The sequence below is a fragment of the Corvus moneduloides genome, chromosome 7 (assembly GCF_009650955.1).
Source record: "Corvus moneduloides isolate bCorMon1 chromosome 7, bCorMon1.pri, whole genome shotgun sequence".
NCBI classification, from domain to species: Eukaryota; Metazoa; Chordata; class Aves; order Passeriformes; family Corvidae; genus Corvus; species Corvus moneduloides.
In genome coordinates, this window is record NC_045482.1 from 16,119,252 (window position 1) to 16,142,756 (window position 23,505).

Consider the following 23,505-nt stretch of genomic DNA (forward strand, 5'->3'; position numbering starts at 1 on the left):
ATGCTGTCATGCTCTCTTGATATTTATTCCATTTTCTAACATTATGGTTGACATTCTGAGACTTCTGCTTATCCTCCTGCATTCCTTGCCATCGCCTTCTTAGGAACTGCATGTACCTCTCTCTTATATTCTTGATCATACTTTCCTGAGTATTCACTGAAGCATTTTCATATTCCAGAACCTAAAAAGCCTCCAGTTTTTGACCAGCCTCTTCAGCCAGCAGCAGCAGAGGAAGGTGATACCCTACAGCTTAGCTGTCATGTCCAGGGATCACAGCCAATCCGAATTCAGTGGCTGAAGGCAGGAAGAGAAATAAGAGCTTCAGATAGATGCAACTTCAGCTTTGCTAATGGAGTAGCTCTTCTAGAACTTGCTGCAGTTACCAAATCAGATTCAGGAGAATATGTATGCAAAGCTTCAAATGCAGCTGGCACTGATACTTGCAAATCTAAAGTGACAGTCAAAGGTACAGTAACACGAAGAAAATAAGGGTGTATGATGAAAATGTCAACCAAAACTCTATCCCACTTTGTTTTCTGTGGAACAAAAAAGTTAATAATCTAACAACAAACAATTAGTTACTTTCAGTTCTTTTTAAAACTGTAGAATCTAGTAAAACAGAGTATATACAATAATTTATATATCAATAGTGACATAAATGGTGAGAGATCAGTGGCAAACCAACAGCACATTCTTATCAAAGAGATTAAGAATTTGTTTTCTAAATCTAAACACCAAATTTAACAAAAATGCAAGCTAAATGGGTGAAATTACTTTGACATTCATGTTTTATGGAAAGCATGTGAAAAGTGGTGTTTATTAAGGAAAATATAGAAGGAATTTGATTGAGCATATGGCCTTAGAGGATAATTGTTTCAAGACTCTTAAAGACATTTTGACCTTTTAGCTGAAAGTAAATGGAGTCTAAACATGAGTCCTTCTGTGTAGGTCTTGCTTTACCATTGCATAAAGGACACAAGAGTCCAGCAGTATGTACAAATAGTCTCTTTCTCACTACATGAATAGTGAGCCACTAGGCTATGTAAAAGAAAAGCAGGAGAATTTAACAGACCACTGATAAAAAACTGCAAGGAATTCTTAGGGCATAATACCCAGAAGTAGACTGAAAAGAGAAAATCTCACTAAAAATGGATCCATTTTAGAAAATGAGGCTTTTTATTTGCGTATCCACCTATGGATTTGCATCCATGGAGAGTATAAATGGCCTGACTGAAGTAAATGAACAGCACAATATGGTCCATTGTGGACAGTTTCATCTGGAAAGCAAACTACAAGTTGTTTAAAACAGTATTAAAGTATTTTGCATTTTTACCTCTTGCATAGTCTTTTGTTTCATCTCAGGAATTAATTTCTTTTTTACAATTGCTGCAGAAGTATCAACACTCATGAACATAAACTATTACATGGAGCCATCTGTTATAACTGTCTGACTCTGTTTTTTTAGAAAAACCGACAGCTGCTCCAGCAGCTAAGAAAGCAGAAGTGGAAGGCAAACTTTATTTTGTGTCAGAGCCTCAGAGTATCAAAGTCATGGAAAGTAAGAACTCTTTTCAAAACAGTACATTGTCTTCTATTTGCCCACATCTTTTTGTTTGAGATGATGTACCAGTGTCATAAACAACTGGAAAGACTTATCTTCCTCATTTGCATCTTTCTGCAGAGACCGTTGCAACATTTATTGCAAAAGTTGGAGGAGATCCAATTCCAAATGTTAAGTGGATGAAGGGAAAATGGAGGCAACTCAACCAGGGAGGCCGCATTATAATCCAGCAGAGAGGAGATGAAGCCAAACTAGAAATAAAGGACACAATAAAAACTGATTCTGGCATGTACAAATGTGTAGCTTTTAACCAACATGGTGAAATTGAGAGGAGTGTAAATCTGCAAGTTGAAGAAAGAAAGAAAGAAGTAGTTGAAGGAGATCTCAGGGCAAAACTAAAAAGGTATATTGAAAGTTTTTATAGATTAATTTGCAACCAGCACAGAAGAAACTTTTTTGGTTATACATCTGAGAACAAGATATAATTTAAAAATATTCATTAAATAGGAATAACTGTACTAAAAATAAAAGCCCCTGACTAGACTAAGCTAAAGGATTCTACTGCACAGGGCAGCTCTAAGCTGATTCAATATTTCATTTAACAGCTTTCTGGGAATGAAATGCTGTATTGTTAACTTCTGTTATTGATTTGATTAGCACTCCAACAAAAACAAAAGAGGAAGAGCAACCTATTGATATCTTGGAACTTCTCAAAAACGTAGATCCCAAAGAATATGAGAAATATGCTCGCATGTATGGAATTACAGATTTCCGTGGCCTCCTGCAAGCCTTTGAGTTACTAAAGCAAACCCAAGCAGAAGAAAGTCATAGATTGGTAAGATACAGTGTGACTTCAGTGTTGGGTCTCCTAGGAGTAATATGTTTCCCTTGAACAGACATGGTGGCCACACTCTGAAGTTATGATGTGTGCATGAATTTCTGGTTCCTCTTTAGATCTTCTACTGGCAGGTCTCAATTTCTTGCATGCTCAAATCCAAGAAGAATAAATGGGCCTTCTGGCAAAGTAGGTTCTGTCTTCGTAACTTGACTGCAATTGTTAGAATGGGAAGATACACCAGTTACATTAGAGTTACATAAAATTTGATGTAGGAATGAATACTGTGTTGGATAAAAATGACAGCTTGACATTTAGTATCCTTTAATATTTGAGTATATTCTGCATTTTTGTAGGAAATTGAGCTCACAGAAAAAGCTCAAAGGGAAGATCAGGAGTTTGATGAACTCGTAGCTTTTATTCAGCAACGACTCACACAAACAGAGGTAAAACATTTTTGGACTGATTTCTGAAATATTCAAACCCATAACAGGGAAGTTGAAATTAACTTAAACTAATATTTTCCAGCCTATTACTCTGATCAGAGACATTGAAAATCAGACGGTTTTAGCAGATGAGGATGCTATCTTTGAATGTGAGATTAAGATTAACTATCCAGAAATTAAACTATCATGGTACAAGGGAACCCAGAAACTGGACTCCAATGACAAATACGAAATTAGAATTGAAGGTGATCGCCACATACTAAGAATTAGAAACTGCCAGCCTGAGGATCAGGGAAATTTCAGAATAGTGTGTGGACCACATATTGCCAGTGCCAAGCTAACTGTGATTGGTAAGTGTACTTCTGAAGTATATATTTGAATTAGTTAACACTTTGTTTATTCCACTCTCTGATCTCTGTTAAAATGTGTATTTTAAAATGCTAATAGAACCTGCAGTAGAGCGGCATCTTCATGACACTACTTTCAAGGAAGGAAAAACATGCACACTGACTTGTCAGTTCTCTATCCCAAATGCCAAGTCTCAGTGGTATAGAAATGGGAGACCTATTAAGATAGGAGGGAGATATTCAACACAAGTCTCTGACAAAGTGCACAAACTCATCATCAAGGATGTTAGAACAGAAGACGAGGGACAGTATACCTGCAAGCTTGACAGTCTAGAAACAACAGCAGATCTGGCCATTGAAGGTTTGTAAAGAATCTCTTTATTACAATAGTGACAGACTGTTTCTGGAGGTTTCATTAGCAGAACAAATGGAAATAAAAAGTATTTCTGAAAAACAGATTCCCAAACTTGGAAACGGACTAAATAAGAAATTTTACTGTCCTTTCTCTTTGAATACTTGTGTAACTTAGTATTCTTGACTAAACCATGATTAATAATGTTCTTTTGCCCACAAACAATCTGAGTTGTACTAGATTCTATTTTCTTTGGGACTCTTATATTTTTCTTGGACTTTTCTTGATTATTCTTTAGTTTCCTTAATGGCTTCTCTTACAAAATGTATCTGCACAGCAATCTTGTTATAGTTGTACTCTTATGTCTTCTAATCTTCATTCTTATACATAAAACTTCATAGAAGATGGAATCCCCTTTTCTTTATTTTTTCAAGATCTATTGGTATTATCTCATTAAAATTTAGCTACTTTGATGACAACAATGAGAAGGATTCAGATAAAGTAAATGCCAAGGTGGTGCATAACAATTGATGTATTTTTTGTTTCTAAAAACAGCGGAACCAATTCAGTTCACGAAAAGCATACAGAACATTGTTGTGAATGAACACCAGTCTGCGACCTTCGAGTGCGAGGTGTCTTTTGATGATGCAGTTGTGACATGGTATAAAGGCCCCACCGAACTGAGAGAGAGTCCCAAGTACAGCTTCAGAAGTGAAGGTCGTTGTCATTACATGACTATTCACAATGTTAATGCAGATGATGAAGGTAAAAACGCATGGAACATTTGTGCTAGTGTCATTTTTTATCTGATTTTTTTTGTCTGGTTTTAAATGATGAAAGAATATAAATATCAACATTCTTGGTTGCTGCAGGTGTGTATTCTGTAATTGCTCGTCTTGAACCAAGAGGAGAAGCAAGAAGCACTGCAGAGCTCTATCTGGTAACCAAAGGTTAGCGAATTTTCTAAATACATTTGTGATCACAACTATGTGTAAATTTGTTTGTTTGAAACATGATTCTGGAAAAATCAATAGTCCTAAAAGAAATCTAATATTCCTTTGCAGAAATCAAATTGGAGTTGAAGCCACCAGGTAAAGTTCTCAAGCAAGACTGGCACAAGATCATGTCTATACTCTGTCATAGAATTAAAGAATTGCTCTGCTTTTTTATTATTTTCAAATCTTTTTTTCCTAGAGTTAGAGTAAGTATAACCTACATCCTGAAAAAATATTCCTCATCTACAGACATGTGGAACTATTATTCTCATAAATAGTGGCAATGAATACTGAGATAAATCCATACTCAGTGACATTAATAAGGACACTATTCTGTACAATATGGAATGCCACATTCTCTAAAACACACAAGTTTATTTTTGTTTGAATTACTAAGGAACAGAACGATGAAGATGTACCAACTAATAGATAGGATCCTCTCTGTGCAACTGAAAAAAAATAACCAAGGAGGCAAAATAAGTAACAATTGTCTCCTTATGATAAGTAGTGGTCCTCTTTTTTGAAAGTTCTTAAGAGCCTACTCCAAATGTTACAAAAAGAAAGATTATAGCACCATCAACTACTATTCTTGAGGAGAGCATATTGAAATTTTTATTAGAAGGATTTATTAAGTCAATTAAACATTTTGATTTTCTAGATGTTCCTGATGCCAAGGTTGCAGTTCCACCTCAAAAACCAGCTGAAGGTAGGGTAACAAACCATACTTGTTCCAAATCTGCACTGAAGCAGAAGGCCAGTGGGAACCTCAGAGAAAAATCATAGCTCAGTTATAAGATCTAGTTAATGGTCCCTGTGAGCAAGACTTGACTTGGATAGGCTTCTTTGCTGTGTGGAAGGTGAAAACTCTATACAGGTAGTGGTAGGAATTAATTTAATTCTCTTAGAAAGAGTCCTTTCCATCATGCTTCCCTATCAGTCTATTGTTCATTTGATCTTCCTTTGATTTCCATCTTCCTCGGTGATTTTGGTTTTTTTTTAATTTTCACCTCTTCTTTTAGTCACAAAAATATCTTTTAAACAAGCTGTCTGAATTACTGCCTTTAAAAATACATTCTTTTAAAGCCATATGTTGGATTTCATGTTTATGGCAAATGGTCTCTCCCCAGGCTCTCTGGACTACAGACTACAAACAGTATTTATACTTCTGTTAAACCCAGTAGCTTACTATAAACCTCAGCAGTTTAAACTTCTTGGGTTTATTTCCAGGATAATTTGGTAAATGCTTGCAGTGGCAGCAGGAGAGGAAAGATTTGATATTTAGATGAATTGCCATCAGCAAAGATAGGAGAGTGATGGCAGCAATGAAAATAAAGCTGAGGACATTCAGGGTTCAAATAAAGGTAGACAGGGGATTCCCACTCAAAATATATTTATTCAGCTGCTGTAAACTGTCAGAATAAGCACCATGTTTGCTTTTATTCTGCAGCTGCAATAAAATCTTAAAATGTATTTTTCCAAACCAAGGTTTTTCTTCATTTACAAGGAAATATCAAACTTAAATTTTGTTCTAAATATTTCATTTTTCCTACAAGCTGCCCCTATTCCTATTCTTCTGCCTCTTGTTCCACCTCCAGAGGAGAAAAAGCCAGGTAAATGTCCTTACAGTATTTGAATAGTGTGTTCATGTTTCATTATGACAGTTGGGTTTTGAATTTTTGTTTGTTTGGCTTTTTAGGGATTCTTAAGGGGTTTTAATTTAAATTTTTAAATCTATTACTTTTAAGCAGAGAGAAAAGTTCCATTAAAGAAAGTCCCCCAAAAGGTGGTTAAAAAAGGTCCTGAAGAAGTCCCACCACCTAAAGGTAACTTTTTCCTTTTTTTGAAAACTTTTTTAAAATAGTAAAATCACCTTGTTTTTTGTTTTGAAATAACTTGAATCTACCAAAATTGTTTGGTTTCTGTCTTTATGTTCAAAACATACATTTAAAATCCAAGCTGATTGTGACTGCAAAAATAGTCCCTTCTTTAAACCATCAGTGAGGGTGAAATAATTTCATTAAATGGGAGCATCCAATATGCCTTGCAAATTCCAGAATATAATATGAATAATCAATATATTTATTTTAAGTTCCTGAGGTGCTACCAGAGAAGCCCAAAGAGATCAAAATAACATCCATGGCAAGGAGAGAAGAGATACATGAAGAAAAGAAAATACATGAAATGCCCAAAGAAATTTATGAAGAATGGGAAGAAGATTATGGTGAAGACCATGACTATTATGTCAAGGAAGAAGGCTATGATGAAGGGGAAGAGGAATGGGAAGAAGCTTATGAGAAAAGAGAAGTGACTTATGAAGAAAAAAGAATAATTCATGAAGAAGGTATTTGAATTATGTCATTTTATTTCCTCTCATTTCTCATATTTATTATTAAGCCCCCAACATTTTGAACTAGGCAGCATTTTTTTTTTGTTTTTGTTAAAATATCTGGAACTATAATATGCTGACAAATTTTAAGTGACACTTGATGATAACACAAGATATCACAAGGTATGGATGCAGATAGTAATGGATACATTAGAAATTCATTGCCAATGAACTTTGCAGGTCTTTAAAACTTAATATGCGTTAGTAGTAGTAGGGTATGTGTCATTTTTAGTTTTTTGCATATTTCTTCTGTCATTTTCGTATGTTCTAGATAAACTTGACTTACTTAAATGTTTCACACATTTCTTGATTGATGTTAATGGCTGTATTTTGCAATTTCTTGCATGCTATAACTGTCTTGGGGATTAGTAACATGTGTGCCTCTAGGAACAGAATTTGGCTTTGATGAGAAAATATAAAACTTGAAAATAAACAAAACATTTTACTTCAACAATTGGATCTCCAAAACTCTCTGTGTGTTTTTAAAATTCATAAAATTATAATGGCATAACAAACTCCTTTCTGTCTTCAGAGCCTTTAGATGACATATTTTTATCACTAAGTAATGTTATTGTTTTTTAAGTGACTGAAGTTCCTAAGAAACCTGTGCCTGAGCGAAAACCACCAGCGATTACAGCTGAAAAGAAGGAAAAGAAGGAAGTAACTGTTCAAAAAGGTATGACTTTCCCACAAAACTAACAGGAACATGCAGATTAAGATCTCTTATGCATCTTCTTCAAGCTGAATGATGCTGATTATTCACATTTCATTGGAAAGAAGAAAATTCTCTTTATGTTAGACAGCAAGATGAGCAAGGCTCATGGCAACCCTTTCTCTCCTCCCACCTCATACTTCTGAGCTCTCTGCTCAGTTTTGGTTGAATGAAAACACGAAGTGATGGTAAAATCAAACTGAGCTTCAGTTACACTTTCTTCTCCCTGGATATTAGCCTTGGGCACGGGTGTAACTTTTAAGCCATTAAATGCTGCCCTTCTGGGAAGTGTTCTCCATTTACCTCACTTCATATCTCTCAGGGTAGGGTGGGCCTCATTGCCACTACTGTTCACCACAGTAAACAATGCGCTGAACAGTGCACAGGATGCACAAGGTTTATAACATTCTAAACAAAAAAAGGGGCCAGTTCTATCTGGTTTCTGTCCGGAAAACAATTTGCAAAATTACTTAAACAATAAACCTATCTGAATTACTTGCAGTTGTCAAGAAACCTGTTGATGAAAAAGTGGAGGTAACAACTCAGAGAATTGCAGAAGAAAAAGTCAAACGGACTGAGGGTAACTACTGTTTAATTATCTTAATGTCATCTTTCTATGAAAGTTGTGGATTTTGTTACTAAGCTGATCTGCATATGCTTTGTCTTTACTTAACATGGTCTGATCAATTTTTCAGTCTTTGAAACATCTCATAAAAGCTTCTGCTGAATTCTTTAAAAAGAAGATTAAAATCTTTTCAGGGGAAAATAATAAATGCAAATATTAACTACCAATGCTTTAAGAAAGGAAGCGTGTATAAAATTGCACTGGGTGAAACAGTGTGTTTCACTCTAAGCTGTAGATACTAAATCCCTGTCTTGCTTAGATTTCCATCTCGACCCATCTACCAAGATGCCTTGGTTAATTCTTTCATTATAAAATAAAGATGCACCCTTATTCTCTTAGTAGCTACGTCCTTTTGTATGGCATTCCCCATTCCGCAGCAGGATGCTGCCAGCTGCAATTCAGTAAGTGTCAAGAAATGACCTGTATGCTAAACGCCCTGAGCTACCCAGCACCTTTAGAATGTAGCAATAAAAAGAAACAAACACATTCCTTATGTTGCTTTGTGTGATTCCAAGAAGCCTGACTTACCTGCTGAGTTAGATTGTCTCGTTTGTTGTATTTTCAACATCATTGATAGATAGCTGTAGACTTATTTTGATCTCTTTGCTAAATATTTGACTGAGTAACAAAATTCTAACGCCAACAGTTACCAAGAAAGTTCTGCCTCCAAAACCTACACCAATGGTCGTTGAGGAAAAAGTTATGAAAAAGGAAGGTACAAATCAGCATCTCTGAATTGCAGTTTACTTTATTTTCCAGCACCCTATGTGTTTCTGTGCTTCTTTTGAATATGTGGGCCTGTGTGTATGTATCTGGATCCATAGCAGTAGTCATGCTGTGACTACTCAGTGTTTAATTAATATGTCTACCATGCTTTTGTTGTTTATAAAGTCTGTTTTTAACGTAGTTGTGGATAGCCTTTTGCTTCTTGTTTAAAGAACCTATGGTCACACTGCAGCGTGACTTAGCTTTGTCTTCATCTATTCTGCTTGCTGGCCTATCCTTACATAATAAACATAATTGTGCCCCTGTGCCCAAAAATATCTTTGAAGAAACACCTCTAGAATTCTTTTGATGTACTATTTCCAAAAGCCCATGCATGCATTTTGTTTCAAATATTTGGGTTAAAGGTGTCTGTGTCTATAGTCTTTAACAAATACTGAATATTCTACTTGCGTGCTCGTTCTGTGTTCAGTATTTTAGAATGTGAATACTGACTGTCTAAATATGTCTAAGACTTCAATGTTCAGTACAGATAAAGATTTGATAAAAACTCACATGCTGACTACCAGTAATGTGGATCTAGAATATTAAATACTAAAACAAAATCCTATCTTTAAAGTACCAACAGTAGAAACATGGACTGTTTCAGAAGAAAAGATGTCAGTTTCTGTCCACAGAGAAGAAGAGTATTCATATGATGTTACAGGTATGTACAAAACCAAAAGTATGTGCACCCAAATCAAAACAATCAGTCCTACTAGACTTTCTTTTGATCTATTTTTATGTATGGCAAATTACATATTTAGACACATCATATACTTGTCTTTCAGTATGCCTTGCTTTTTTTTGTCCATTGTGTTATGTAGCTTTACTTTTATTTAGTTTAATAAATGGAAACTTTTTCAACTATTTTATCTTAATATTGTTTAAATACTTCTCTTTGAAGAGCCAACAGAACATGAGAAAACAGTTGAAGAAAGATTCTTTGAAGCTGTTTACCCAGTTGAAGGTAGTTTGATTAAGGACAGAAGTCTAATTAATATTTGTTTGTTTGTTTTAATTTGAATCAAAATTCATTGTGAGATTTGCACATGCTGTCCATTTCCTGGTTTAAATTTTTTTACATATTTACATGTGGGTTTCAGGGATGATTGTGTACTGGACACACACATAGTATCTTCTTAAATTTTTTTGGATTTACTATGGACATTGATATTTCCTATCTCAACATTTAATATCTTTAAAATTCCTATTGTAGCACATAAGGAAGTTGAGGAAGAGGAAGAAGTCGTTTCTACAGAACTGGAGATCTCTCATGTTGAAGGTGAATAAAGACTTTGCATCAACATCTGCTCCGTTTTTCTGAACTTTCACATTATCTGTCTGTAACATTGTTTACCGAAGGATAGCATATCAGAACTGAGATTTCAATTTCTCTATGGCTCTGCTCTCAAAGCTTCAAGCCCTACTGCAATTCTATCTTATTCTTCTTCATCACTGCTTTAAATAATTCTTGTAATAGCTTTTCATGAGATGGGTTTGTTGTATCTGTTTGATAAAATAGAATAGTTTTTGGCTTATAGTGTTTGCTTATACACCATGTTAAGAGTAGCCTACTCTGGTTTACCAATTATTATAGCTGTGTCCTAAATGATCACCACCTATCTTTTAAAGTGCCTGAGATACCAAAGAGGCGCGTTCCAGAAGAAAGAAAGCCTGTTCCCGTCCCTAAAACAGAAGCTCCATCAGCAAAAGGTATTTCTACTGCTCTAGTAAAAAAAAGAAAGAAACAAAACCCAAACAAATATTCTTTTTTTGTATGATTTTTCATGTTTTCATGAATACATTTAGGAATTTACTCTCTATGTGCCTTTGTTTTTGCACTATCTCTGTATGCATTATTTGCTTTTGAATTGTCTCCATCACACAGTTTCAGTTTTTCAATTGTGCTGTAACTTAGCTTACAGCTTCAATTTGTCTCGGCTTCTTCTCTTTCTTAACAATCTTTTGCTTATTATTTCTATTTGTGTGGCTTTTGCTGGCAAGTGTAGGGTGTTTTTACTTCAAGAGAGTCCTATGATAGGTGCTAGTGCAGTGATTTTAACATAGGAGTTTTATACTGTATCATAGTGTCTTTCCTGTATAGTCCACATTTGTCCAAAAGGCTGTATGTTGTATTGTGTTGGTTACAGTGCTCAGCTCCTTGTCCAGGCCCTGTGTTTGTTGTATAAAACAACCTTGGATTACTCAAACTGGGTCAGTGTTCCAAAAACTAAAGATGTCTTACTTTAACAATGTTTTCCAAAGTGCCTGAAGTCCCTAAGAAAACTGCTCCAGAAAAGAAAGTTGCTGTTGCTAAAAAGGAAGTGGCTCCCCCAGCAAAAGGTACAGCATCTTTTGAATGTGGGCTTTAACCAGTTCTGTGCTATTGTCTTCTTTTCCTAACTTCTCTTATGTTCTCAACATAAGCATGTGATAAATGTAATCTTTCTGTGTTCCATGCGTGAACAGGTCTGTTCTCATCTAAGACATTCAAACGCCTTAGAAAGATTACTTAAATGAATTTTGATACCTTTAGAGTTTTTGAAGGGCCCAGAAAAACTGCCTGAAGAAAAAGTACATGTTCCTTTTCCCAAAGGAGAACATCTGCATGCCAAAGATACACTTACTGATGGAGTGTACACTACTTGTTGAGTTTTATTTTTCTATTAGTCTGTATGTAAGCATGTTTGTGTTAGAATTAATATTTTATGTATAATTCTCTGTGCATCCGTGAGAATTTTTAAGACCTGGTAATACAGTCGAGCAGCTCTTTCTTAAGAAATCAGTCTTAAAGTGTTTGATAGTCTTCCAGCAACTGGTTTGATTTTGGTTTTTATCAAGCATGTGTTGCCCTTGTCATATATCTTTCTATGTTAAGTGTATGAATGTGTTATGTGGTGTGTCTAGATATTCTTATAAATGGATTAATGAAATCTATAATACTTAATAAATCTTTGAAATTTAGAATTCAGTTATCTTATATGTTTTTTTAAGTGCCAGAGGTTCCTAAGAAAGCTCCACCAGAGAAAAAAGTTGCTGTTCCAAAAAGAGAGGAAGCTCCAACTCCTAAAGGTACACTTAAAAAAATAATTTTCTTTCTTTTATCTTAAACATCTTGTTTATGTCAAATTTTGGGTTTGATTGCTAAGTTAATCAGGTTTTACTTGTACTTCAGCCATGTTAATATGTATCTTTTGTGTCAGTTTTGTGTATAGGTGTGCTATAGATTTATTCTTAAAACTCTTGTTAATTTTAGCTAACGATAATTATAGTTAATATCTTTGAAGTGCCAGAAGTACCTAAGAAACTGGCTCCAGAAGAAAAAATGCCATATGTTCCTAAAGTAGAAATTCCCTCTGCAAAAGGTACAATATAGCTCACTTTAATATCATTTATTGTAGCCTTTAGAACATTGCATTTATCTCAACTTGATCAATTGTCATGTTTGGTAAGCAAAACATGACCATGTGTAATCTTTTTAAACAACACATTTCTCTTACATGATGCATTTGCCAGTTTTTACTTCAGAGGTTCTAAAACAAATACTTTCTTTAAGTGCCTGCAGTTCCTAAGACACCTGTCCCTAAAGAAAAAGTATCTCCTGCTGTTCCTAAAAAACCTGAGGCTCCTCCAGCTAAAGGTATGCTTTCCAGTAGAATACAAGAATATGCCATCTCTCACCTTCTGTTTATATGTTCTGTACTTAGTCATTGATTCGTGCTTCCCCTGTGAGTTCTGCTGTTCTGATTTAGACAATGAATCATTAAGTATGTTGTATCTCTTATGCAGTACTTATATAGTATTCTTGCTAAATATTGAATCTCCATTATATGTTATGTGCTCAGTACCCTTAAGCAACTCTTTGGAAAACTAGAGTTAGCATTTTGAAACTATGCTTTCACAATGGAATTGGAAAGGCACACATTTAATATCATTGTCTTTCAAAGTGCCTGAAGTGCAGAAGAAAGCCAGTTTTGAAGAAAGAGTACTTATTACAGAAGAAAGAATATCCGTTGCCATTCCAGAGGAAATCCCATTACCTGAAGGTACACTATAAACAGACAATAGTGAGAAACTTGTGCTATGTCTACAAGTGTGTTGCTCTAATATCAAGATCAAAATACACCAAAAATTTTTTCATAGTTATCTTGTATGAGTTTTGTGTTGAACTGCAGGCAGGTTAAAAGCCTCCTAAGTGCCACTTACAATTTCAGTCTTGAATGTCAGGATCCCCCCGCATCAACAGGAATGGAAACTACTACTGAATAAAATGGTCTTCAGATCAGGGGCTCATAAAATTGCTGTAGCAAATATGGATGTATTGTTTAATTTAGACTCCAAAAATTAGAGCTGTGACCATCCATTTGTCATTTTCTCTACAAAGCTCTCTGTAGCCCTGAAGATAAAATACTGCTTCCCTCTGCAGTGTCAGCTTCTCACCAGCTTTCAGTTCACCTTCTCATGTTCAGGAACGATTGAGATCAGTTGTTTTAAGTTAGTATAATTCTGCATAATATCTGCTTCAAGATAACTGAAATCAGCATTTTGTCTGTTTTTATATCCCATTAATAAATACCTCTTAATAAAGTAGTAAAGACAATTTGCACTTTCCTTTAAAAAACCATAAATGAATTTTTAGAAGCAAATTTGGAATGTCTATCTAAAACACGAACTTGCACATACACATCCATATGGATACATGCAGTGCTCATTTCTGTTTGTCTCCTGCAAATTAACCTTTTCTCTGGAACTAGTTGATGTTTTCTCTGACGCAGTCACCTTTGTAGATGAGTACATTCCAGGATTTCCTTTCAGCTCTTGACCTATCTATCTCATTTGTTCCTCTCCTCACTTTCACACAGTTGGATCAAGGAGCAACCTCTAATTCTTTCACTCTTGTTTTCTCCACCTGAGTTGTCGTGATGGGGAAATTTGGGGAGCTGAGGCATTCTATTGAACTGACAGTTGACCAGTGAATGGTATTAGATACAAAAACACACAATGGGGTGCATGGGACATGGACAAACAACATAATTTAGAGCAAATAATACATATGTATGTGCACAGCACTTTCTGTATTTTATGCATATCTTTGCATATATTATCATATAGAACTTCTAAGAATTGATCTTCATCTTCTTTATCCATCAATCCCTCCTTCTCTCCATCTATCCATCCACCAAAAATACTAAAACAAATAATTTTCCTTAAAGAACCAACAGTTGAAGAATGGTCTGAAGAAGAAGCAGAGGAAGTATCTATTTCCATTCACAGAGAAGATATTTCTGAAGGTACGACAACAATTCAGAAATACTAGGCAAAAAAGTAATTTTTGCTCTATACCAAATAGACAGTTTGGATTAATATCTGCATTATTCATAAGGAAAAAATTACTACTATATCAATATGTTTTGTAACTTATAATTTTTAATTTTAATGTCTACAACTTCTGTTACTTGCTTTTGAAAAGTACGGTAGCTAATCCTGTTTCAATACAGTGAAAATAATAGGTTATCTCTTTGATAGTGAGATCTATCAGGCCCTCTTTTTGTTTACAAAAATCCTCTGCTGGAAATTCCTCTTCCACCAGGTTGCTTGGATCAAGTAAATGTTCTTGAGAATACCATGGTGCACTCAGATTCCTCAGATAATTTAATTGTAAAATGACTATATTGTTTCCACCTGTAAGTTTATTGGTGGTAACATAATACTGGTGAAGGACAGTAACACTGACTGATTCAGTTTCTATGACAAGTGACACCACAGAAAGATTTTTCCATGGACATTTTTAGTCAAGGAATTTTCTTGGTATTTGGGAAAGAAGGTATCTCAAAATGGACAAATTTCAACATTAGTGGACAGAGTAATGGACTGAGCATTTTCAAATTCTACACAAATACAAGATGAGAGCTCAGTCTCTTGTTCCATTTAAGTTGCTTGGAGTGTTTCTATTGGCCTCAGAGGAAGCAGGATGACTTGAATATAGATTTTGTCACCCCAGATGTGTCTATTAATAAAGCACACTGTTTATTCTTGTTTTACAAATATTATGTTGCTTACCAGGGCCATAAAGATAGTAATATATGTCAAATACTTAAACTTCGGTGTTTTTATATTTTACTCTTTTTAAAAGTTACTGAAGAAGAGTCTTACTACATAGAGGAGACAGTAACTGTTCCAGAAAGAGAGGAAGCCCCACCCACAAAAGGTATACGTTCATTTCACTACACCATCCAAGTTGTTTCATCATTCTTGGCATTATGTTGCCACTATATGTTTATGTCCATTTTTGGCTTTTTTGTATGTGTTCATGCTATAGTGATACTACTTCTCTATGTAAAACTATGTATTGTAATCTTTTAAAGTGCCTGAGAAGCACAGGAGAATTGCCCCTGAGCCAAAAGTCCCAGTTGCTCTTAAGGAAGCTCCAGGAGCTAAAGGTATAAATCAGTTTCTCAACTGGTTGATGTGTCTTCAAAGGAATTATGTTTGTCTTGCTGTCTTGCTTGTACCTGTTGACATGGGTGGTGTCTTCTGACAATGATAAATGCTGTATCAAATTCCACTTTGAACTTTGAAAATTATTGTCTGTCTTAACTCAGTAAAACAAATTGTGTACTAGGCAATTGCAAATATTACACTTTAATATTCTTTCTCATCTTCCTTCTCATCTTACTCATTTTCCTAAAGTTCCTGAAGTCCAAAAGAAAGCAGTTCCTAAAGAGAAAGTACCTGTTCCTGTGTCTAAAAAAATGGTGGCTCCACCAGCAAAAGGTATATCAGTGTTCCTGTTGCAAAAAAATGCGGTTTTGCTGCCTTCCATCTTTAACATATATGCCTACGTTGGGGATTGTATTGTTGATACAATATATATCTCCCTATCAAATTTCTTCAACATTAAACATGTATTTATGTCTGTGTACAATGACACCTGTGACCTGTGCTGTTTGATGAGATTTTATGTTATTATATGTTATTTATATGTTATTTCATCTTCTATCTTATACCTGTTGATAAATCAAACAAATTTTCTAAAGTTACACAATCTTTTTTAAGAACCTGCAGAAGCATTGGTGCCCACTTTTGAGGCAGAATTTGAAGAACCTCCAACAACCAAAGGTAAACAGATTATTATCATGGAGATTTTTTAGTTTGGTCTTGCAGTATTTGTGTTTAGGCATTTTACTTAAATACAGTTTTGTTTGTTAGTATCTGTAACCTTTGTAGGGATCTCCTCTATCTTTTGACTCTTTACTCATTTTCGTGCTATGGCTATAAAATACGCTCTTCAGCAGTGTCTTATTTTTGTTGCTGTTGAAGTTCACTTAGCACTTTTTTTAAAACAATCAGAATAAGTAAAAGACACACATATCTGCATTTCAAATATTGCAATTAAATATTCTTGCACATTATTTTTAAGTGGCTGAAGTTCACAGGAAAATTATCACAGAAGAAAAAGTTGCAGTTGCTAAAAAAGAAGTGGCTCCACCAAAGAAAGGTACATAATTTTTCAGAGTTACACAAGGGAAGTCTTGTTTCAGAATAGTGGTTTGTATTTATGTCTAGTTATCTAACACAAACTGTAATGTTCAGTGTTTGCTGTCTTTTTTTTTTTTTTACTTGAAGTAATGTCAAGTCTCTGATTTGTGTTTTGTTATCTGCTAATGTTTATATACTGCGATTAATTTAACATCTTTTACAATAAACTTCTTTTTAAAAAATGCCAGCAGTGCCCAAGAAGCCTGTGCCAGAAGACAAAGTACCTGTTCCAATTCCACAGAAAGTGGCAGCTCCACCAGCTAAAGGTATACAAGTTCTTTTGAAAGTAGAGATGGCTTTTAAATATCAGACATCCATGTGCATCATACTCACAGTCTGCCTTAGTTAACCAATCTGTCTCTCCTGATTTGATTATAAGTGAAAAGGACCTTTGTCTTCTCCCCTTCAAAATACTGCAGAGTGTGACAGAGAATAGTCATACACCTTCATTCCTTGCATTTTTTAGCTATTTAATACCACTGATCACTCTGGATGCTTAAAGGCTTTGCCAAGCTGAGTGATGATATTTACTCAGTGAAAAAAAAAAAATATTGAACACATTTAGAAAAAAAATTATCAATGTTTTATAATATTGTCAATATTCAGTGAAATGTTTCAAACTTACAAATATGTCTTCTGTTTCTGTGCTTTTCTTGTGTTTGATTTTGTTATGTACCCTGTATGTGTGGTGTTCTTGCTGTTATGTGGTTTGTGTTTCTGAAGAGTCTAGAGACAAAGTATTTATTTCTTACCTTCCTCTTATTCATTCCATCTTACTTCACAATATGTGAATATTCTGTTTGATTTTGATTTGTTTTGGTCGATATATCTATTAGCCTAATATTACATATATTATTTTAGTATATATTATTTGTATGTTTCATGTGATTGTTGTGTTCATTATATTTTCTTTTAAATAGTGTGCTATTTGCTCCTAATTGTCTGTCCATAATTCTTTCGTATGAACTTCAGAATGTGTGTGATTTGTTTTAGAAGCTAGTATTCTTACAATTACTATCTTTAAAGTGGCAGAAGCACAGAGGAAAACTGCCAGAGAAGAAAGAGTATCCATTGCTCTTCAAAAGAGAAAAGTGCCTCCACCACCAGAAGGTAGTCCTGGCCATGGGTTAATCTACTAATAGATTGTGCTCATGTAATGCTATCAGAGCTTCAGGCCTATTGGTCTGGCACATTTCCTGAGGTTCAAATTTAGAATTATAGAATCATTTGAGTTGGACAAGACGCTTAAGATCATTGAGTCCAATCATTAACCTTAAACTATCAAGTCTATCACTATGATCCAGTATAGTCCCAGGGGACCTTTTACATAGTTTTTGAGAAATACTAGAGACATTTTTCCCAATTACTCTGGGGGTGGGTGGTGTCACGAAACAATAGTCATTTTTCTAAGAAACTCCAAATGGGATATTTATTGTACGTTATATGACACCAGAAAAAAACATATTAATGTTAGACTCTGTCTTTGAAGTACCAACAGAAGCAGAACACTGGGCTATGTCAGAGGAAGTATCCGTTTCTCTCCACACAGAAAAGGAGATTTCATACACAGGTATGAAGACAAAAAAGATTCTGTGTCCAAAGTTACATCTTATCAGCCAGTAAAAAAAAAAAAAAAGAGCGAAAACAAAACAAAATTTCATGTCCTTTGCTATTGCCAGTTTATCATGATAGTGAAGCTTGTAGAATAACACAGGACAGTATTTCATTCTCATGAAATGTTTAATGCTTTCCTCTTGGCTTACTGCTGTTCTCATAGTGGAAGCCCAATAATTTCATTCGGTCCTCCTTTTCAAATCTTGCCACCTGTCTGACCTTTGAGGGGAAACAGGAGACAGTCTTGGCTTTCACTTAAAGTAACACGCTTTCCTATCCTGAAAAGAAAGACAGTCCTTTCCTGTTCTGTAAAAGCAACTCCTCACCTAAATATGAAGGTTAAAGAAAGAAATCTTTAACTCTACTGTTACCTACACGGCTGAGACACTCAACACAATCCAACGTCATGGACCTGCCTGCTCAACTGTCCATAGCCTTTAAAGAAAATTCATTGCTCTTTCACTTTGCAGACTATCAACCGATTTGTGAAAAATGACCCACAAGATGCCTCATACTTACTACTTTTAGACCTGATACCGTTGATAAACAGCATTATCATATTGATATCATCTGAAAAAATCAGTGTGAAGTTAAACTATCTATTTAGTCTCCAAAGATGGGGGGACAAGCATATCAGGAGTACTAGGAGTAAGATGGAAGACAATCTTTGGTCCTCTGTAAGGCAGGTGTAATATGCCATCTGGAAGGAAAAGGGTCAAAGCAGAAGGACATAAAATGCAACAGTTCTCCAATGGGGTATGAAACAGAGGTGTTTTAGCCAGAAAAAAAGGAATCTAAAGGAACCTGAGCTTTCTGAAAAGGGCACTCATGCACAATGCAGTTTTTGTTATCAAATCCACCAAAGTACCCGTTCCAACCAGTTTTAGTTTAAGATTTCAAATGTAGATGTCCCCGGCATTTACAATTAATTATCAAGGAGGACTCTGCCAGAAAATACTTAAAGAGCCCCAAAAATAACACCAAGCATCAAGACTTGTGTCAGCCACTCATTTATGCTCACTGTAGCTTATCATGAATAAAGCCTCTAGAAATACTCAAATCTGTCACTGACAGAATGGATTCCATCTCTTAAGGTGAGAAAAAAATCTCAAATCTATTAAGAAAATGCCACAGTTATTCTCTAACTTGGCAAGTCTGCCAGATCTTAAAATGCCAAGGTAATTTTCTGTGCACTTTCCAGTTATATTGGTCAAAAATTTTCCAAGACACCTGCCTCAGAAGAAAAGACCCACACACTTCTGTAAAAGAGAATACGCTGTTTAAACATAGCAAGCATTCTTTACTAAATAAATCTTAAAAACTGAATATATACTCATCTTAATCTTTTGGAAATGCTCCTGCTTTTACAAGGAATGGCTCGTTGCCATGTCAGAACAAACAAGTCACTTCATAAAGTAATTCACAGAAGAGGAAAAATACCTTCGTCCCCGAGCAAGTAATTCTTTTGCTTTTAATTAGACCAGAACTCTTACCTATTGCTAGTCACTCTCAAAGTCTTTCTTGAAGGTTCCCTCACCTTCATCTGGAGCTTCCTACACAAATCTTTTGTTGTCAGTGAATAAGGACTCTTGATCTCTTCCTGAGGTAGTGCAAAGTGCCACTGTTGTGAAGAGGAGCTGCTACAGGGAAGAATGAGTTTTAATTGATTTTGTAGTTGGATGGCTTTGGATTTTGAATTCTGCCCACCAGCAAGCTTAACTTCACTGTTGGCAGCAGTGGATGAAGCAGGAATCATATCAGCTGCTTATATCGGTATCTTGAAAAGTTTGCTGTTTCTTAGTTGAAAAGCAGCCTAATGACTTCCCTAGCTACATGTCCAGTGACAATAGGCATGCATGTCTTTTATATGTGTTCGTAAGATATCTTTTTCTGTTTTGGTTTTCTATTTTTGGTTTTATACAATTTACATCTAAAAATTCTTAAACATAATTGTACTGTATCTTTTAAGTGCCTGATGTACCAGAGCGGGCTACCATTGAAGAAAGAGTACCAATTTATCCTCCTAAAAAAATGGCAAGACCACCAGCTAAAGGTATACTGGATAGAGTATTGAAATATGGTGTAAATGTTTTTTGTGTCTTGTGTGTTCCATGTACAGTGAGTACTGATTTGTTTTCTATGGAATGTTCTTCCTTTGGTTAATTCTTAGCCAAAAATGCCTTTTGATCCTTATTATTAGTAAGATCTATGTGCTAAATTTTAAGGTTCTTTTAATTGGTATCTTTTTAAGTGCCTGAAGTACGCAAGACAGTTGTCCGAAAAGAAAAAGCATATGTTGAAGTTCCTCAGTATGAAGAGGAAGAAGAGATTCCAAAATATGAGGAGGAAGATACCACCAGGTATGAGAAGGAGGTAATCCATTACAAGGAGGAAGTTCGCCATTATGAAGAAGTTAGTCACTATGAGGAGGAAATTCCTCAGTATGAAGAGGAAGAAGTTCCTCAGTACGAAGAGGAGCAAGTCATCCATTACGAAGAAGAAGCTGCTTATTATGGAGAGGAAGTCGCTGAATATGAGGAGGAAGAGTCACAAGTTCCTCAGTATGAAGAGAAGGCTCCTGTACCAGCTAGAGGTATACTTTAGGGTTTGTGTGAGAAAAAGTAGTATCTTTTCATTCTGCGAAAATACCAAAGTTTTGTTGTAAAATGCTGCAGTGTGCTTTACAATGTGCATTCTTTTAAGGTATTTACTGATTATTATATAGTGCAGAGAACATGTGATGGCTGTATGTCTACTCTTTACTGCTACCTCCATAAATTCAAATGTTCCATGTCATACGTGTCCGTTCCTCTTTCACATGAACTCTGTATAAACCACTAAGAAAATTTAACTGAGCTTAATTTCATCCTCATATGGGGTCCAATTTTGCTATCAGACTGTGCTTGAAATACTTGAAAATGCTTATGTAAAGTCTGCAATCAGAGACAAAAAATATATTTATCTAGCAAATAGCTAGAGTACTTGAAAATAAGTGATTTAGGAACACAAGTCGCACTGAATTATTTTCAGAAACTTTAGAAAGCCCTATGGTTGAGGTTTATTTCTATCCTGAAGGGAATAATATATTTTCATGAAAAAGGAAGATACAAAAGTTTTATTAAATATCCATATTTGAATACTGTTAGTTTCAGGTGTTTTCTTTAGGACTAATTTTTATGGTATGGGTATAAATTTTCTACATTTTTAGTACAGGATGAACATAATATTGACTACTTAGGAGAACTAGGTCATACCAACATCATGGTAATAAAACCTTTCTGATCATAATATAAAGATACAGATCATGTATATGCAATTTTCCAAAATTACATAATCATCTAAGAGTGTCCTTTCCAGTCCTGATCCAAATCATTCCATAGCATCTTCTTCCATCAAAGAAGTTTGGAATTTCTTTTGACTAATAAATGAATGTCAAAACTAGATCTAACATTGTTTGCAGTAGAAATTTTGTCATAAACATGAGCATATTATACTTAGCTGAGAAAATATGAGGCTGTACACTGCAAAAGCCAGGTTAATCCTGAACAGGAAAATTAGTGTTGACTGAAATTTCCATTGACTCTCTCATAGTAGCTAAGTTTAATTCACATGTGCTCCAAACTTTCGTCAGTATGCTCAGAGACAGTGGGATTATTCTCCTATCATTGTAAAATTTATATGAACATTTCTGGGATTTGGAGTACAAACAAAAGTTTAGATACATTTCAGTTGAAGCCTTTGTCTCACTGCAGTTAAAGTCTGTTGATTTCAAAAGAGTAAAGGGATTTTTTAAAAACATTTTATTTACCCAATAAATTACGTTATAAATTGCTGGGTACTTATAATGTGTCCACAGTTCTCTGCTTGAAGTAACTCAGTTGACAAACTAGATGTGCTTGAGTTTTTTGCATGTAGAAAGCTCTTGGAAATTTTCCAGGAAGAAAATGCAGTCAGCAATTTATATTTAATATACGTAACAATATGATCAGATGCAACCTATTACATGCCTGGCAAGGATTACAAACATAGTTCTAGGGGAAAATATTGAAAATTAGTAAAAGCACTAAATATCTTACACAGCAATTTGATAATTGTTTATTACAGGGTTTGTAATAAACATCCAGGAATTGGAAAAAAAATTAAATTGTATTTTTGCAAATTTCCCACTATGACATTTTATAATTGTTTTTAATAGCTGCTCAAAAAAGTCAAACTCTGACTTAATCTTCTGATCAGCAAAAAATCCCTTGAGGTCAAAAACATTTTTATTGATGGCCTCAATGGCTGAGCAGGGAGAATGGATATAATAGCAGCTAATATTATGTGTTTGTTATTTTATTTTGTCTTAATGATAAAACCCTGTTAAATCAAAGCTGTTTGTTTGGAGTATGTGATGTTTGCTTGTATGAGTATGTATTTGTGACGTTTGTTTACACTTTATGTTCCTGTTTTTATGGAAGTAAATACCTAAAACTTTAATGTTGTCTTTCAAGTGCCTGAGGTTCCCAAGAAGCCTGTTCCAGAGGAAAAAATACCTATTCTGAAGAAAAAAGAACCTCCTCCAGCAAAAGGTATATCATCTCTTTATGTTAGAAGACATCCTCTGAATAAGTAATTCACATTATTTCTCAGATGCCTTAATTGCTTATTACTTTTTTCTGTTCTTTTTGGAGAGGGGTCTTCATGTAAAATATTTGTGTTGCTGTCTTTTTTGATTCATTTCTATTTTGAGTAGCTTGTGGTTTATTTTTTTAACCAAAATTATGTTTTTGAAGTGCCCGAGGTGCCAAAGAAACTTGTACCTGAAAAGAAAGTCCAAGTGCCAAAGAAGGAAGCTCCCCCAGCTAAAGGTATATACACTTGCAATTATCTGTGACCAGAAAGATCTTCTAGCATTCATTTATCTTCTCACTTGTGTTAAAAATTAGGATAGAGAAAGAATTGTTACTCTTAAGAACTGTGGATCTTTTTGTTTGTGTTTAATTGTTTTAGTGTGACTGGTTTGTATGTCATGTTATTTTAGATTCTCATGCCAAGCTCAATTTTTAATAATGTCTTACTAAGTTCCAGAAGTGCCAAAGAAACCTGTGCCAGAAGAGAAGGTTCCTGTTCCTGTACCAAAAAAGAAGGATGTTCCACCTGCCAAAGGTATATGACTTGATATAGTTCTTGACTGAATGTTTTATTAAAAAAAATGTTTTAAGTCAGTCTTTTTTTAATATGTAATGTAGAGTGAAGAAAGTTTTCTATTCTTGACAGTTCTTCTTTGTTGTCCAACTTTATTGATTCATATCAGTGTTCTTTACCTTATGGTCCAAAAATGAAATT

The 23,505-nt window shown here is 34.9% G+C and overlaps 1 protein-coding gene across 1 annotated transcript in view; it reads left to right on the plus strand.

Moving 5' to 3' along the window:
* The window catches only part of LOC116446415 (titin-like), a 245,290-nt gene that overhangs the window by 84,577 nt on the left and 137,208 nt on the right, over positions 1-23,505 (plus strand). The window contains 39 exon segments of the mRNA XM_032114190.1: positions 179-466; positions 1,466-1,558; positions 1,682-1,964; positions 2,219-2,396; positions 2,753-2,842; positions 2,925-3,192; positions 3,290-3,550; positions 4,097-4,306; positions 4,414-4,491; positions 4,606-4,632; positions 5,195-5,242; positions 6,090-6,146; positions 6,282-6,359; positions 6,626-6,877; positions 7,506-7,598; positions 8,137-8,214; positions 8,906-8,974; positions 9,602-9,688; positions 9,929-9,991; positions 10,241-10,306; positions 10,657-10,737; positions 11,290-11,367; positions 12,019-12,096; positions 12,581-12,664; positions 12,972-13,070; positions 14,238-14,315; positions 15,158-15,232; positions 15,390-15,464; positions 15,715-15,798; positions 16,081-16,143; positions 16,445-16,522; positions 16,752-16,829; positions 17,590-17,673; positions 18,053-18,133; positions 20,147-20,230; positions 20,429-20,770; positions 22,671-22,748; positions 22,953-23,027; positions 23,242-23,325. Coding sequence (XP_031970081.1) covers positions 179-466; positions 1,466-1,558; positions 1,682-1,964; positions 2,219-2,396; positions 2,753-2,842; positions 2,925-3,192; positions 3,290-3,550; positions 4,097-4,306; positions 4,414-4,491; positions 4,606-4,632; positions 5,195-5,242; positions 6,090-6,146; positions 6,282-6,359; positions 6,626-6,877; positions 7,506-7,598; positions 8,137-8,214; positions 8,906-8,974; positions 9,602-9,688; positions 9,929-9,991; positions 10,241-10,306; positions 10,657-10,737; positions 11,290-11,367; positions 12,019-12,096; positions 12,581-12,664; positions 12,972-13,070; positions 14,238-14,315; positions 15,158-15,232; positions 15,390-15,464; positions 15,715-15,798; positions 16,081-16,143; positions 16,445-16,522; positions 16,752-16,829; positions 17,590-17,673; positions 18,053-18,133; positions 20,147-20,230; positions 20,429-20,770; positions 22,671-22,748; positions 22,953-23,027; positions 23,242-23,325 — 4,446 coding nt within the window.